The 17,787-nt window shown below is 35.6% G+C and overlaps 1 protein-coding gene across 3 annotated transcripts in view; it reads right to left on the reverse strand.

Annotated features, from left to right (window-relative positions):
• Positions 1-17,787, reverse strand: part of USP32 (ubiquitin specific peptidase 32) — a 213,257-nt gene that overhangs the window by 63,800 nt on the left and 131,670 nt on the right. For all 3 annotated transcript variants that reach the window (XM_036120979.2, XM_036120978.2, XM_078064134.1), the window contains 6 exons: positions 16,541-16,672; positions 14,729-14,836; positions 12,594-12,709; positions 11,947-12,009; positions 7,994-8,077; positions 2,308-2,369 (listed from right to left, as the gene is read on the reverse strand). In XM_036120979.2, coding sequence (XP_035976872.2) covers positions 2,308-2,369; positions 7,994-8,077; positions 11,947-12,009; positions 12,594-12,709; positions 14,729-14,836; positions 16,541-16,672 — 565 coding nt within the window. The remainder of the gene's footprint in view (positions 1-2,307; positions 2,370-7,993; positions 8,078-11,946; positions 12,010-12,593; positions 12,710-14,728; positions 14,837-16,540; positions 16,673-17,787) is intronic.

Genomic DNA, 17,787 nt, shown 5'->3' on the forward strand with positions numbered 1-17,787 from the left:
CATAATCCTGTTCTCAGGTATTCCAAACAACTCTATTTCAGTAAACTTTTTTTTTTTTTTTTTTGGTTAAAGATTTTATTTATTTATTTGACAGAGAGATAGAGAGCAAAAGTAGGCAGAGCAGCAGGCAGAGGGAGAGGGAGAAGCAGGCTCTCCGCTGAGCAGGGAGCCCAACATGGGACTTGATCCCAGGACCCTGGGATCATGACCTGAGCTGAAAGCAGACGCTTAACTGACTGAGCCACCCAGGCACCCCTATTTCAGTAAACTCTCCTTTATCAAGCAATCCTACACCAGAAAAAACTACTGAAAATTTTGTATACACACTACTTTTAAGAATAAGTAACAAACTATGTATTGAATTTATTTTAAAAGCGAAGTTTATTAGAGATTCTGTCCTGTTTCTGAAACTTTCTACACAAATGTAGAGTATAATGGTATAACACTCAAGCAATGAAGGATACTTGATGTATTAAAAATTGAATCACAGCCATAAAAACGTGCAGGCCTATTATCAAGATATTTCACCACAAGTAATTTTGCCTAAATACATATCTAACCAAGGGCATACAGACTTTATTACTAAATTATACTAAAGAAAAATAGAGATTAAAAATAGGGGATGAAAAGGGCCTATTAGCCAGTCATTTAAATTATAAGAGGCTTTACTGATATGTAAAAGTATCATTTGATATGATCTGCAGTGAAAATGGAGGCCAAAAATAAAACAATATTTTGAAGTTTTCTTATTTAAAAAAAATTACAAATTCCAACAAAGGCATAAACATATGGGTATACGTATATAAAAATGTCAATAGTGCAACCATCAACAAAATGAAAAGTCAATCTATGGGATGGGAGGAAATATTTGCAAACCACAAATCTGATAAGGGATTATATCAAAAAAAAAGTATAAGAAATTCGTATCACTTAATAGTAAGATAATAAGAATAAAAATAACAAAGAACCTAAAATAGACATTTTTCTAAAAAAGACATACAAATGGCCAACAGCTACATGAAAAGATATTTAACATCACTAATCATCAGGGAAATACAAATCAAAACACAATGAGGTACCACCTCACACCTGTCAGGATGGTTATTATCAAAAACACAAGAGATAATATACACTGGCAAAGATGTAGAGAAAAAGGAACCCTTGTACACTGTAAACTGGAATAGCCACTATAAAAAAAAGGTTTCACATGAGATTTAAAAAAAGAACTACCATATAATCCAGCAATCTCACTTCTGGGTATATAACCAAAGGAAGCAAAATCATTATCTTGAAGATGATAGCTTTACTTCCATATTCTTTGAAGGATTATTCACAAAAGTCAAGGTATGAAAACAACCTAAGTGTCCAACAATGAATGGATAAACAAAATGTGGTACATATATACAATGAACTATTATCTAGTCTTAAGAAGGAAATCCTGTCATTTACAGCAACATGGATGAGGATGAAAGGAATTTATACTAAGTGAAATAAGCCAGACAAGGACAGGCAGATACTGCAAGGTATAGCACTTATATGTAGAATCTTAAAAAAGTCTAATTCAGAAACAGAGAGTAGAAAAGTGGTTGTTGGGGGTTGGGGGAAATAGAGAAAGGGTGATAAAAAAGGGTACAAACTTTTATGATAAGATGAATCAAGTCTGCAGATGTAATGTACAACATGGTGACTACAGTTGATTAACACTATAGTGTATAACTGAAGAGTAGAACTTAAATATTCTCACACACACTAAAAAAGTATGTGAGGGGCTAGTGATGGATGTGTTAATTCGATGAAGGGAATCCTTTCACAATGGATACATATATCAAATCACACTGTACGCTTTAAATATCTTACAATATTAGATGTCAATTATACCTCAATAATGCTGAAAAAAATGTCAACAGCAATTACCTGTAAATACAGAGGTGATGGGCATTTTTTTGCTTCTTTTTGTTTAGCTCTACTTTATAATCGTTCTACAATAAACATGAATTGTTTTGTAGTAAGGAAAAATTGCTACCTTTTATCTTTTGTATAAAATGTCTTATTTCAAAAAATAATAAATTCAGTACTCAATACAATTTTAATGCTAATGAGAATCTGATTTCTAAATTAGTCCAATCCCTTGGTTAGGAAATTACTTTAACAAAAATATTTCAACATGAAATTAATTTGGAGAAACAAGGTGTCACTGTAATGACTGTATTAAAATGGGACATGCTGTTACTTATTAACAATATATTTCAGGTGTCAGAAATTTCAACTATATAATGAAAAATACACAGATTGAAACTATAAACTTACCTAATAATTTGTCCTTCTTCTTCTGGAGTAGCTGGTCTTAACCCCAGAACTATGTGACATACCTAGAGAAAAAAGTGGTAAATCAAACTTCATTGACTGGTGCCAATGACTGGACTGTATAGTATTTCACATTCTCTGCATGAGTTCCACTTTGTAGATGGGAATCTGAATTAGCAATAGCTTTCAACTGATGAGTTATCAATGATTCACTTGAACAACTTTGAACTTTAAACTTTAGCTGTTTGTTTGTTTTTATTTTAAACAAACCATTTCAATAGAGGCCAACTTCCAAATCTCTGTGTGAGATAAGAAAGGAAGGGAGGGAGGGAGGGTGGGCAAGAGAGAGACAGAGCCAGAAAAGAAGAAAGAAAAGAACCATGCAGAGAATATTATTTTCATTCCTGAAATCTGAACAGCATATCATGGCACTTGGGGAGGAAGGTGAGGGGAGATGAAGAGGCTATAGGAGACAAAAGATATGGGTGGCATTTTAGTTTAAATAGTTCAAAAAGAAAAATTATTGTCACTAATGTTAAATATGCTTTTTAAGACTCATTTCCTCCTTAACTTACTTGCCTTCTCTAAATATCATCACAAAAGATGTAATTTTTTTCAACATTTTCTCATGAAAAATTTCAAAAATACAGAAAAGTTGAAAGAATTTTACACTGAACACATTATACCCATTACCTAGATTCTAACATTAACATTTTATTATACTTGCATCTATCTATCCCTTAATTCATCCATCAATCCATCTTAATTTTTGGATGCATTTCAAAGTAAATTACAGACATTAGTACAGCTTTTTATAAATACATCAGCATGGCCAACATTAATCAGAGTTCAATATCTGTTTACAGTTTTGTTTACCTTTTGAGGTAACATTTACATAACAACAAAATCCACAAATTGGGTTTTCGAGACTCTTCTATGCAGCAGCAGTTCATTTTTACTGCTGAGTAGTATTCCACCGTGAACATACCACTGTTTGTTTCATCCATTCTCATATTAACAAATACTTGAGCTTTTGAAACCTATTTTTCTTTTTTAAAGATTTATTTATTTGGGGGGGGGCTGGGGGGAATCAGAGGGAGAGATTCTTCAAGCAGACTCCCCACTGAGCCTGATGCAGGGCTTGATCTGACTACCTAATCTGACTACCTAATCTGACCTGAGCCAAAATCAAGAGTTGGACGCTTAACCGGCTGAGCCACACAGGTGCCTCAAAACCTGTTTTTCTAAGCAAACTTACAGAAAATGGAAATAGAGTATTCATGCTTACAAGTGAACAAATCTTAAGTGTACAGTTCAATGACTTTTCACAAAGTAACATCTATGAAACCTTTAACGAGTCAAGAAATAGAACACTGCTATCTCATCAAAAGTCCCACTATGGGTTCCTTCCCACACATCACTGAGCCCCTTTGATGTATCCATGATCCTGAATTCTGTCACCATAGGTTTTGCCTGCTTTTGAATTTTTTGGTCTAGTATTTTCAACTCAAGATTATATAAGATTCATCCATGTTTTTGTGTGTGGCACTATTATACTTATTTTCATTGCGTTACAATATACCACTCTATGCACATGTTACAATTTACTTATTGTTTATGTATTTATTGTTGATAAGTATTTGGGTCATTTTCTGTTTTGGGCTATAACAAGTTATAAGAACTTACCTGTATGTCTTTTGGTGCTCAGATATACACGTTTCTGTAGGGTTTACATACGAGGTAGACTTTATGAGTCACGGGGTAAGCGCACATTCAACTTTTGAAAATACTGCCAAGCAATTTCCAAATTATTTGTTTGTTTATTTTTTTTAAGATTTTATTTCTTTATTTATCAGAGAAGAGTGAGAGAACACAAGCAGGGGGAGTGGCACTCCCCACTGTGCAGGGAGCCCGACACGGGGCTCAATCCCAGGACCCTGGGATCATGACCTGAGCTGAAGGCAGACACTTAAGTGACTGAGCCACCCAGGTGCCCCAATTTCCAAAGTATTTGTAATAATTTATATTCCTACTGGCAATGTATGAGAGTTCCAGGTTCTTGTTATCCTCATCAATACTTCATATCACTTAAAAACTAATCATTCTGGGGCATGTCTACTACTATTTCATATGTGGTTTTAATAGTATTTCTATGATGACTAAGGAGCCCCTTTTCATAACATTCATTAACTATTTGGATATTCTCTTTGGTGAAGCATCTCTTCAAGTTTTCTTTACACATTTTTATATTAAAGTTTTACCTTTTTCTCATTGATTTTTATGCTCTGTATGCCCTAGACACCCATCTTGTTGGATATAGGTATCACAAACAACTTCTCCCACTGCATTGCTTATCTTTTCATTTTCTTAATGGTATCTCCCAATTAAAAAACAAAAATAAAAAACCTCTTAATTTTACTGAAGTCCAACTTAAAAACTTTTCCTTGGTGGTTAATGCTTTCTGTGTCCTTTTAAAGAACTCTTTTCCACCTCAAAGCCATTAAAATATTCTTGTACATTATTTTCTAAATGCTTTATTTTTACCTTTTAAACTTTTAAGACTTATAATCCTACTTGGGATTAATTTTCATCTATGGCACGAGGTAGGAATAATGATGCATTTTTCCCCATAGAGATACCAATTGACCCAGTACACCATTTATTGACAAGATCACCCCCTCCCATCTGCAATGCAATGTCTTCTTGATTATAAATCAAGTGATCACATACATGTAGGTCTGTTTAAAAACTCTCAGTATTGTTTCACTTGTCTATGTCTACCTTCACACACACAAATATCATATTGTCTTAATACTGTTGTTTTATCGGAAGTCCTAATATCCGGTGACTTCAGTCCTCTAACACTGTTCTTTACATTATCCTGACTATTTTTGGCCCTTTCCATTCTTTATGTACTTAGAATCAGCTAAAGTTCCACAAAAACAATGACATTAAACTTTTTGGGATTTTGATTGCTAGCGTACCAAATCTACAAACCAATTTAAAGGGATCTGACACCTTTAAGATGTTGAGCCTTACAATCCATAAATGTGGATTATCTTCTCTGCATTGGTTTTTTATTGCGTCTGTAATAAATTATCACAAATTCAGCATCTTAAAACAATACAAATTTATTATCTTATAGTTCTGTAGGTTAAAATTCAGACATGGGCCTCGCTAGGTTAAAAATCAAGGTGTTGGGGCACCTGGGTGGCTCAGTAGGTTAAGCATCTGCCTTCGGCTCAGGTCATGATCCCAGGGTCCTGGAATTGAGTATTGTATCAAGCGCAGGGAGCCTGGTTCTCCCTCTGCCTCTCTCTCTCTGTCTCTCATGAATAAATAAATAAAATCTTAAAAAAAAAAAAAATCAAGGTGTCAGCAGAGCTGCATTCCTTTCTGGAGGTTAAAAAAAGAATACAGGGGTGCCTGGGGGGCTCAGTTGTTAACCGGCTGCCTTCGGCTCAGGTCATGATCCCAGGGTCCTGGGATCGAGCCCCGTATTGGGCTCCCGGCTCGGCCAGGAAGCTTGCTTCTCCCTCTCCCACTGCCCCTGCTTGTGTTCCCTCTCTTGTTGTCTCTTTCTGTCAAATAAATAAATAACCTTTAAAAAATAAAAAAGAATAAAAAAAGAATACATTTCCTTGCCTTTTCCAGCTTCCAGAGTTCATCCACATTACTTTGCTCACAGCCCCTTCCTTTATCTCAAAGCCAGCATCTTTAACCCTTCTTCCAAGTCATTTCTCTCCCTCTCCTCCTTTACCTCCCTCCCTCTTCCTGACCAGAGCTGGAAAAGGTGCTCTACTTTTAAGGACTCATGTGATTAGATAGGCCCATCTGCTAGGCTAATCTCCCTATCTCAGAGTCTTTAAGCTGATACAGCTGCAAAGTCCCTTTTGCCATGTAAGATTACATATGCACAGGTTCCAGGGATTAGGGCATGGATAACTGGTGTTGGAGGTGGTGTGCATTTTTCTGCCTACCACGCTTTTTAAAACTTGACACTTTTTGACAAATGCACAAGAAACAAGACCCTGGTTATGTTTAGCATGCTTCCTCTGCAAAATATTGGGCACTGAGTTTACAAAAAAGATTGAAAATAAAGATATTACTACAGGGATGGTTTTCTAATTCTATTGACACTTATGTATGTTACACTTAAATAGCCAAAACAGTCAAGAGGGATCCTGGCAAATAAGAGCGTAATTCAAGCTTTTATCGCTAGACTTACCAACTAACTCTACCAATTTTAAGACACATAGAAAATAAAACAACTTAGCATAACAGACTCTTACTTAAAAGCATATTGTATATGAAATAAAGTGAATGTAGTAAAATGTAATGTTAAAATGTAGGTGACAGGTATTCAATGGAAACTATCTTTCAGCTCTTCATAGTATGTTAGAAACACACACACAAAAGCAAATCTCAAGCATATGCTTATTTATAAATTAGTCATAGAAAAATAGTGCCACTGCAAGTCCTTGATAAGAATGAGAAAAAAAAATGAGAAAATAGAAAAGGCAATACAAAAAAAATCAAAACGCTATGCTATGTGAGAGCTACAAGATGACACAGACATAAGCCTAAGTGATCTAAATGTTTATATAATTATGAGATAAAGTAATGAGGATATTATTTTAAATGAGATAAAAATAGTTGATCAATTTTGATATTACCAAGCAAGTCATTTCTGTTTAGAATAGTGATTTATACAATTTTTGTACATGTTTATATTTTATAAAGCCATCAACTTAAATCCTGATGAAAATTATAACTGATAGTGGAGCAGCTGATTGATATAAATTGATATTACAGGCTTTTTAGACTGTATATATTTTATATCCATAGTCATTAGTCATTAGCTATTAGGAAGAGACCAATTTCCATTTATTCCAACATAGCCATGCACAGACGAGTTATTCTTTTTTTTTTTAAATGGAAGAGCATGATCGATATAAAAATACCAAACTTTACTGACCTTCACAGGGGTGTTTTTACAAGGGAAGGAAAATAAAATAAGAATCTAAAATACCACTACTAAATCAACTTAAATATTTATGAAGAATTATAAAAAATGGGAAATCATAAGTTACTTTTTTAAACTGGAGCAAGAGAACTACTCTAACGAGGAAAATAGTTGAAATGTGGCAAGCCTTATGACTTAATGTTCATTCCTGGCACTTTGCACTTTTTCTCTCCTCCTTCTTCAATCTTTCTTGGTTCTTCTAAAGAATTTTTTAAAACATTTAGAAACAGCCTTGCAGCCAAGATAATCTAACTGGAGAGACTGTGTACATTGAAAATTTTACAGCTGCCTACTTATGATCCATCTTTCTGTTCACACTGCCTGACTTGTTAGGAAGGGCCTTTAAAAAAGACAACAGTGAAGAAAAATAGGAAATTATGATGGCTTTTGCAATCTAAAATTATTCTCTATGTATTTAACATGCTGGTCTACCATGATAAGATAAATAAAACATAATCACCTCTATTCTACTTTCTCATCTCTCATGTCATGATTTTGAGATGCCTCAGGGCTCTCATACTCTATCTTACCATCTTTCAGGTGTATACAGGATAATGTAGTTTTTATAATATGTGGTTTTGTAGCTGAGTTGTAATAACCACTACACAATGAAACAGGTGTAGAACTACTATTCTCTGTACCTGTCATTTACCTTAAACATACCTGGAAAAGCAGATTCAAAAATTCATTGGCAAGAACATTTTTCACACTCCAGATCTGATAGTCTTCTAGAGTAAGATGGCCCATCTGAAAGAAAAAGAATATTTTAGAAGATTTCATGTTAAGAATGTCTTTTTTAAAGACTATTTTTTTTTTTTTAATTTATTTGAGAGAGAAGGGGGCGCATAAGCAGGGAGGACGAGCAGAGGGAGATGGAGAAGCAGACTCCCCGCTGAGCAGGGAGCCCGACAAGGGGCTCAACATGGGGCTCAATCCCAGGGATCATGACTTGAGCCGAAGGCAGATGCCCAACTGACTAGCCACCTAGGCGTCCCAAAAATGTCCTCATTTTTATAGCATTTGAATAAAATCTGGTTTATTAAACTTGTATCACTAATTTTTCTGAAAGCAAACCAAAAATTTAAAGTAGATGCTGTGTGTTCATCTGAAAACTTAGACCAGCTAGGATAAGTTTAAAAGTAACAAAACTCGGGCGCCTGGGTGGCTCAGTTGGTTAAGCGACTGCCTTCGGCTCAGGTCATGATCCTGGAGTCCCAGGATCGAGTCCCGCATCGGGCTCCCTGCTCGGCAGGGAGTCTGCTTCTCCCTCTGACCCTCCTCCCTCTCATGCTCTCTGTCTCTCATTCTCTGTCTATCAAATAAATAAATAAAATCTTTAAAAAAAAAAAAAAAAGTAACAAAACTCTGTCAAAGCAGTCAGTGTTAATAAGGACAATTTATTGTCAACAATCTTCACTCCTCCAAATAGATCTGGGAAATAACTCACATTATCTCCTGCTTCAAGGGTTATCTATGGAAAACCGCAAAAGGCTCTGAACAGGGAAAGTGGAAATATTTACAAATTGTGAAAGCAAAAAGCAGACTCAGGATTATGCACTTTATTCTAACAATTTTCTTTTCTTTCTTTGTTAAAAAGACTTTATTTATTCATTTGAGAGAGAGAGCATGACCCAAGAGAACATGAGCAGGGGGAGGGGCAGCGGGAGAGGGAGAAGCAGGCTCCCTGCTGAGCAGGGAGCCCAATGTGGGGCTCTTCCAGGACCTCAGGATCATGACTTGAGAGGAAGGCAGACACTCAACCGACTGAGCCACACAGGCGCCCCAATTCTAACAATTTTCTAAGACCCTCTTAGAAATATCTGACAATATTATCAGACTAATTAGACATTTAAAGGAACTTGATAACAAATTTTTGATGTATCAAAAATGAATAAATAAGTATATTAATTTTCCCCAAAAAACAATTTAACAAATTACAAGTTGAGTAAAGCAACATTTTTGTGGTGTCAACATATACAAAATATTACATATGCATATAGAGGCAATATGTTTTTTTCTTGTTCAGCAGAACTATAACCAAATGTTTTTTACTGCATGTGTCCAATTCTAGATGAATAGTAATGTTTTTTGCTTTTATTAATGATATTGATATGTTCTCTTTTTACTATATGATAACCATATATGATAAAAAAGATTTTAAAGTACTGTGATTATAATTATTAGTTTTCATAATACAGCTTCTTCTTAGTATGTTAATACTAAATCTAAGAGTACCCAAAAAAGTGTAATATTGACATAATCTGTCTCCAGTGATAATGGTTAATAGGTTTGGCTGAAAGGTCCAAGTTTTACTCTAAACTGTTACCATTATTATCTTCTTGTTTTTTTTCTTTTTTTAAAGATTTTATTTATTGGGGTGCCTGGGTGGCTCAGTTGTTAAGCGTCTGCCTTCGGCTCAGGTCATGATCCCAGGGTCCTGGGATTGAGCCCCACATTGGGCTCCCTGCTCCACGGGAAGCCTGCTTTTCCCTCTCCCACTCCCCCTGCTTGTGTTCCCTCTCTCGCTGTATCTCTCTCTGTCAAATAAATAAAATCTTAAAAAAAAAAGATTTTATTTATTTATTTGAGAGAGTGAGAGAGAGAGGGCACAAGTGGGGGAAGGGAGAGAGAGAAACAGACTCCCCTGCCAAGCAGGAAGCCCAGTGCGGGGCTCGATCCCAGGACCCCAGGATCATGACCTGAGAGGAAGGTAGACGCTCAACCAATTTAGCCATCCAGGCGTCCCTAAATTATCTTCTTGTTAATGTTCACAGTAGAGCCAGAAGAAGAAATTACATCTTACATAAAATAGACAGTAATAATACCTACATATTTACCGCTCAGAAAAAGGGTATTAGAAATTGTACCTCTATATGAGGCATTTTCTAACAGAAATTTTTCCACGTTTCTATGCATATCAAAGAGAAGTGGATACCTTAGTTTTCTGGCAGAGAGAAGTAAATGAGGGAGAAGGCCGTATTGCCAAACAAGCTCAAGCCCTGCAAAACTCACTTCTATTATTTGTTTCTATTGAGCATCAGTTAATAAGACTATAATGATTCCTTCTGGAATTGTGACTGAAGAAAGAAAAAAAAACTGATGTCACTTATTTTTTCTAAACCTCTGTAATACTACTATGGACTATATCTAACCAATCTGGTACTTGGTACATGTCAATGTTTGAATGGAAAGGCTCAAAATAACTCAAATGTGCCTCACATATGTGCTTTATTTTCAATTTCACACAGGGTCACAAAGACATTACAGTAATATAAGCCATAGGAATAAGCCTATAATAATATCCTTACTAATAAACGTTGTCTAAAAAAAAAAAAAAATCAAGAATTTACTCTTTGTAAAGTATATGCTTATTCCTGGTATTACATGATTAATTTGGTTGCCATTAAATAATTCAGTGGAGATTTTACCAATACTATTGAAAAATATAATTCAGGAATGTATGCATCACCCAGATTGAGATAAAAAATCATTTCCATCAGAGCGCCTGGGTGGCTCAGTTGGTTAAGCGTCTGACTTCAGCTCAGGTCATGATCTCAGGGTCCTGGGATCAAGCCCCACATGGGGCTCCCCATGTTGAGCTCCCCATGTTGGGCTCCCTGCTCAGCAGGGAGTTTGCTTATCCCCCTTCCCCTCCCCCTGCTTGTGCACACTCTCTCTCAAATAAACAAAATCTTAAAAAAAAAATCATTTCCATCATCCCAGATATCTTATGGTCCTTCCCAATTAATCCACCCATCCCCCAAATAACTATTCTAATACCTATCACCATTTGTTAGTTTTGCCTCTGTTTTTGAGTTTCATATATATGGAAACATACAGTAAATATTCTTTTTTGTGTGACTTCTTTTGCTCAATATAAGGTTAGCCCTACCATAACTTATTAAAATGGGAAAAATAAATATTATAAACCACAGATGACAAGGGCTATGTCTACTTAATTTTTATAAAATACCTAGCTTATAAAATATAAATGTATATATAAACACTTAATGGAGTTATTTAAAGATGGAATGGGCTGGGCGCCTGGTGGCTCAGTCAGTTAAGCATCTGCCTTCAGCTCAGGTCATAATCTCAGGGTCCTGGGACCAAGCCCCACTGCCCTTCCCCCCACCCCTGCTTGTACTCTTTCTCTTACGCACACACTCTCTCTCTCTCTCAAATAAATAAATAAAATCTTAAAAAAAAAAAAAGATGGAATGGGCTATCTTTAGAGACAATTTGGAGGTACTATAACTGTAGGTCCAAATAAGCACTTGGTGGAGATGATGCAGGAGAGATTCAAATATGTATATAAGCTATATATCCTAATTCAGAGTACCATGTTATTTTTATTTATTTATTTATATATTTTTAAAGATTTTATTTATTTATTTGACAGAGAGAGACACAGTGAGAGAGGGAACACAAGCAGGGGGAGTAGAAGAGGGAGAAGCAGGCTTCCTGCAGAGCAGGGAGCCCAATGCGGGGCTTGATCCCAGCACCCCGGGATCATGACCTGAGCTGAAGGCAGATGCTTAACGACTGAGCCACCCAGGCGCCCCACCATGGTATTTTTAGAAAAGAATATAATTCATTCTAGTCCTAGCTAGACTCACCTTTGTGGTGTCATGTGCATTTAATATGCCTTCTACAATGTCAGATAGATCCGTATGTAACTCCTTTAAAAACAGAAATCCAAAGGAATAATTAGAAAAGAGTAGTTATCATTTTTATTATTCAATGGCTAAAATATACTGTATTTTGGTCAAGTATTTAAAGAATTTTTTATTAAAAAAATTTTATATTATTTTATATTTTTACAGTGTTATACGTGTTATATTGGTTTCAGGTATACAATATAGTGGTTCAGTAATTCCATACATCACCCACTGCTCATCACAAGTGCCCTCCCTAATTCCCATCACCTGTTTAACCCATCCTCCCACATCCCTCCACTCTAGTAATTATCAGTCAAGTACTTTTTAAAAATTACCTTAATAAATAGATTTGCTTTGAAAAACTTAAGAGAATTCTCCTGCAGTTTCATTCTTACTTTACACAGTAAGTTCAGTTTATTAAATTTTCTAAGGCACATTCTCTTCCCAATTTTGTACCTTCAGCTATGAATATGTGGAGTAGTAGCCTAACACAGCAACTCAAAGTAATAACAAATCCTTTTCTCTTTCCCTCTCTTTTTAAATCCTCCACTCTATTTTCTTATTGGAAGTTTACATGCAACAATATGTATAAAATCAGAACTTACCGGGATATCATCCGTGCGGTTGTCCTTCCACACCTCTAAAAGTGCAACCACCATGTCTCTCAGTTCAACCCTGGAGAGAACTCCATCACGGTCAACATCAAACACCTTGAAGCAAACTAAAGAAAAGAAACTCTTATGGATGGAAATTACTTTTCTATTCTGAAGTACAATGCCTTTCACTAGAAGTTGCCCTAGTAAAATCACTTAGTTTCTCAAGCAAGTATATTCTGGATTAAGTTCTCATCTGGAGCAGACTATAATATGTCATTAAAGTCCTCTGCACTAGTAGGACTTCCTGCATACTTCATATATCTCTCTCTGAATCACTACCTGGGTTACAGAGTCCTATCCTTTACCCAAATCTAGAGCTAAATTCCTTGCAAACTAATAAAAAAGGGTTAAGTTACTCTACAATAAATATTACAATACCTCATAGTTTTGAGGAGGTAATCCAAGCCTTTAATTTCTAATATTTAAAACTGATCATTGCAGAATTGATTTTTATAATGTTGAAAATATTCCATTTATATTAAGAATCAATAATAAGGTGGAGCACCCAGGTGGCTTAGTCGGTTAAGCGTCTGACTCTTGGTTTTGGCTCAGGTCATGAACTAAGGGTCATGATATCAAGCCCCACGTTGGGCTCCATGCTCAGTGGGGAGTCTGCTTGAGATTCTTTCTCTCCCTCTCTTGCTGGCCCTCCCCACCCCTGCTCACTCTCAAAATCGCTCTCTCTCTCTCGAATTTAAAAAAGAAAAAAAAATCAGTAACAAAGTGTTATAAAGATGGTCTGCTTCCACTCTGCCTCTCTAATGTAATTAATGCACACTCAATTTTTTGCCAAAGAACAATTTCAACTCCTCAATGAAGTTATATACAACATGCTAAGAATTAGAAATATCAGCAGTGGGGCGCCTGCGTGGCTCAATCGGTTTAGGTGTCTGACTTTGGCTCAGGTCGTGATCTCAGGGTCCTGGGATTGAGCCCTGCTCAGCAAGAAGTCTGCTCAGCAAGAAGTCTGCTTCTCTACTCAGCAAGAAGTCTGCTTCTCCCTCTCCCTCTCCCCCTCCCCTAACTCCTGCACATACACTCTCCCAAATAAATAAATAAAATCTTCAAAAAAAAAAGAAAAGAAATATCAGCACTTTCCTAATTAACTCCAAACAAATCACGACAGTTTGCTAACTTCTGTTAGTCCATCAGCGAAAAGGAAATTAAAAACAAATATAAGGTGATAATTAACCTCACGTGAGAAGCAAAGATTTCAGCCTCCTTATTTAAAATTAGAACTTTAATGGGAACATATAATCTACCATAAAGCCAGACTGTAGTAATGGCATATCACCAGGGAAGAATCCTGAATTTTAAGATTAAATAATTATCTATTTCAATATACCACCATAATAATTATGCTACTAAATCAATTGAGTGCATCATAGTAAATATTACTAAAGAAGATCAAAATATCAAATAGCACACCCAAAATAAGTGACATTTGTGAAGCTGTATTTTAGAAAGACACAGAAATGATGACCCTAGTAAATACAATAGAATTAGGTTCCAATTAAATGTAAACTGTTGCATTTTCTCAAGTATGGTTAAGATTTAATAACATAATGTACTTATGCTTGTAAATTATGCTATAACAACATTTTAGCTAGGTTAAAAAGACCATTTTAGTATTTAATAAAGTTGTGTTTTGATCATAGATTTCATCTTACTAATAAAATATTAATGTATACAAGTGACAGAAAATGAGTTGTACTTTAAATTATGCAAGACACAAAATTCTCTATGGACTACCAGAAAATGTTTTCTAAATGCTTAACACTGTCAAATATATTGTGACTGATGTAGTTCACTTATCATGAACTGCAAATTCATCAGGAAAATCAATTCCATTATTAATCACAAAGATCCCAAACTACTCCACAGTAAAAAAGAAGAGAAGATTGAATCCTTAGACTGACTTCAGTAAAACCTCAACGTGAGACTGGTATTTGCCAACCTGACAACATGATAAAAATTCAAGCCTTAATACACAGATGATTTTACATGGATGAATGCTAATTTTTTCTCTGTATATACAGTTTGCAAATTTTTAATTGTTTAAATTAAATGTTTAACACACTTACATTTTTGTCTTTCAGCCAGGGGTCCCCTGCAACAGGCTGATAACCCACAAGATATCTCCTTAAAATCTATATGATTGTCACGATTTTCATCAAAAGCATTGAACAAACCTGTGAAATAGGAAAAGACACCATAAATCACAGCCAACAAGCCTCCTAATGTTAATAATATCACGTCTATGAAAGGAGCATGACACCCATAAACTGGCCAAATTAAAAAAAAAAAAGTTTATCAGTAGTTCCCACTGTCTCAGGAAGCATTTTTCTCCTGGTATAACTAAAACTTAAGATCCTTGCAGAAAATACATTACAGTCATTTAGTGTTCAGTTATATTTGCCTGTTTGTTTCTATCTTCTATCAGTTGTAACAGCTAAAGATGACAATAGTATGTAAAAAATTAAAATCAATTTAAAAAATTAAAAACTGAAAAAAAATCAGAAATTACAATTATCCCTACTTAGAAAGATTATGAAGAAAAAGGAAAAATGAAGGAGAAAAGCTGATGTATACTCAAAGATATAACATGATGTTATGTAAGCTCCCATAAAGCTTTCATTAAGCAAAGAAAAATAACACACCATATTACAAACAAAAGATATTCTCTGTACTGCAGTCTTCTTTGTCATAGTTCATGTTTTATAAATAAATATTTAAAATCAGAAAGAGAATTTATAATCCTGTGGTTTTTAAACTTTTTGTAAAATACAAATGGAATAATTTTGTTTTCAAATAAAATGATTTCTCAATATTCAATTCTAAAAAGGTAAAATCCCAATTGCACTGCTGAAGTAAGTGGAAAAGCCCAGAGCCCCATCTGCTCTGGCTCCTCCAATAAGTACTTCTGAAGTACCCCAGGAATGTGATGAACACAGACTGTACATTTTAAGAATGTAATTCCTTAAATAGTAGAAAACTAAAGCTCAGGAGGGGTTAAATGATTGGCCAAAAGTAAAGAAAAGTTAAAAAAGGTCAGAATCTGGGGTGCCTGGGTGGCTCAGTCGTTAAGCGTCTGCCTTCGGCTCAGGTCATAATCCCAGGGTCCTGGGATCGAGCCCCACATCGGGCTCCCTGCTCCGCGGGAAGCCTGCTTCTCCCTCTCCCACTCCCCCTTGCTTGTGTTCCCTCTCTCGCTGTGTCTCTCTGTCAAATAAATAAATAAAATCATTTAAAAAAAAAAAAAAAAGGTCAGAATCAAAAAGACAACCCAAATATTCAGATTCTAAATATGATTTTTATGATATCACCCATAATTACTCTCTGTATTCCTAATTAAATAAAAAAAAGTTATAGCAATGAAAAGTTTAGAGCTAGAAAGGACCTCAGAGATGGTCCAGTCCAATAGTTTCTTAAATCTTTTTTTGGTGCGGGGGTAGGGGTGGGGTGGGGTAGATACAGCAGTGGAACCTTCTCATGTAGAAGAAAAAAAGTGGAGGCGCTTGAGGTGAGGAAGAGGTGGGGTTATGTGTGGAGACCTGGAGCTCTACCCAGGCAGTGACCACCACCCTAATCCCTGCACCAGTGGCTGAGATACTTCCCTGGAATACAGTGACTAACTTGGTCAAACTCGTTTTATATTTGAGGATATTCAGGTGCAGGGAGCTAACCTTGATGCAAGGTTACACATAGGTAGAATAGGAAGCTCAACACTACAATCTTAATTCCCCTTTTAGTTTTTTTCCTCTATACTATTTTTAAGAAACTTGCAAACTTATAATATTATGGTCTTTTAGAGTTAAGATATATTCATTAGAAATAAGAGATGGCTTCAGGTGTGTTTACCAAAGAACATTTGTAGAAAATAGAATGATTCCTACCTTCACTTAGAGATGGACGAATGGGTGGTGAAACCAATGGGCCAAATGTCTCTAGGTCAAACCGTCCAGTCCGGGATTGAGCCTTTAGCAACCAGTAGCGTTTCTCCAGATCAATGATGTCTGATTCCTCCACTGAGAGTCAAATCAAATAAGATTATAAAACCTTAGACTTCTCTTCTAGGCAGTTAGTTCAACCTGATCATTTAACTTCCAAGGATATATTTTAATTTTCCAATTCAATTGCTAAAAATATTTACCTAAACAAAACTGAAAGACAAATACATTATATCTAAAATGGCATGAAAATTGGGGCACCTGGGTGGCTTAGCTGGTTAAGTGTCTGACTCTTGATTTCAGCTCATGTCATGATCTCAGGGTCATGAGATCTAGCCTGGAGTTGGGCTCCCCACTGGGCGTGCAGCCTGATTAAGATTCTCTCTCCCTCTCCATATGCCCCTCCCCCACTCCCACTTGTGCTCTAAAATAAATTAAAAAATAAAGAAAACTGCATGAAAATTAAATTCAAATTAATATAAAAGTGGCTTCAAAATCAGAAAAAAAAATGTCTGCAATTTCCCATTAAGTAGGTTGCTTAAATCCAACATGTAAAATAATAAACAACTGAGACATTTCTTTTTGGGTTCCTACACCACTTTTACTTATACTCATTTTTCATAATTTTCAATCTCTATCTTGGATTTAAAGATTTTTTTTTTTAATTCAAGTTAGTTAACATATAGTGTATTATTAGTTTCAGGGGGAGAATTTAATGATTCATCAGTTGCATGTAACACCCAGTGCTCATTACATCAAGTGCCCTCCTTAATGCCCATCACCCAATTACCCCATTCCCCCCATCCACCTCCCCTCTAGCAACCCTCAGTTTGTTCCCTAGAGTTAAGAGTCTCTTATGGTTTGCCTCTCTCTCTGTTTTTATCTTATTTCATTCCTGGTTACACTGTAATCATCCTAATAGCAGGATCCATGTCTGATTCATCCTGTTGATAGGATAACTACCTACACAGTCAATACTTATTAAATTAATGAAAAAGAATATGAAAAGGATCTCATAAATAACAAAAGTCAATAAATGACAGATGATGTAGAATAGGATTTACAATGTGATAAGTAATAGGAGCATCATGAAAACATGAATATCTTTCTCTCCTCATTCAACAGAAGATACAATAAAAAATTACAGATAAGCTCCAACCACAGTTATATTTTATATGTGCTTTTCCCCCCAA

This window comes from Halichoerus grypus, chromosome 2, assembly GCF_964656455.1.
Source record: "Halichoerus grypus chromosome 2, mHalGry1.hap1.1, whole genome shotgun sequence".
Lineage (NCBI taxonomy): Eukaryota > Metazoa > Chordata > Mammalia > Carnivora > Phocidae > Halichoerus > Halichoerus grypus.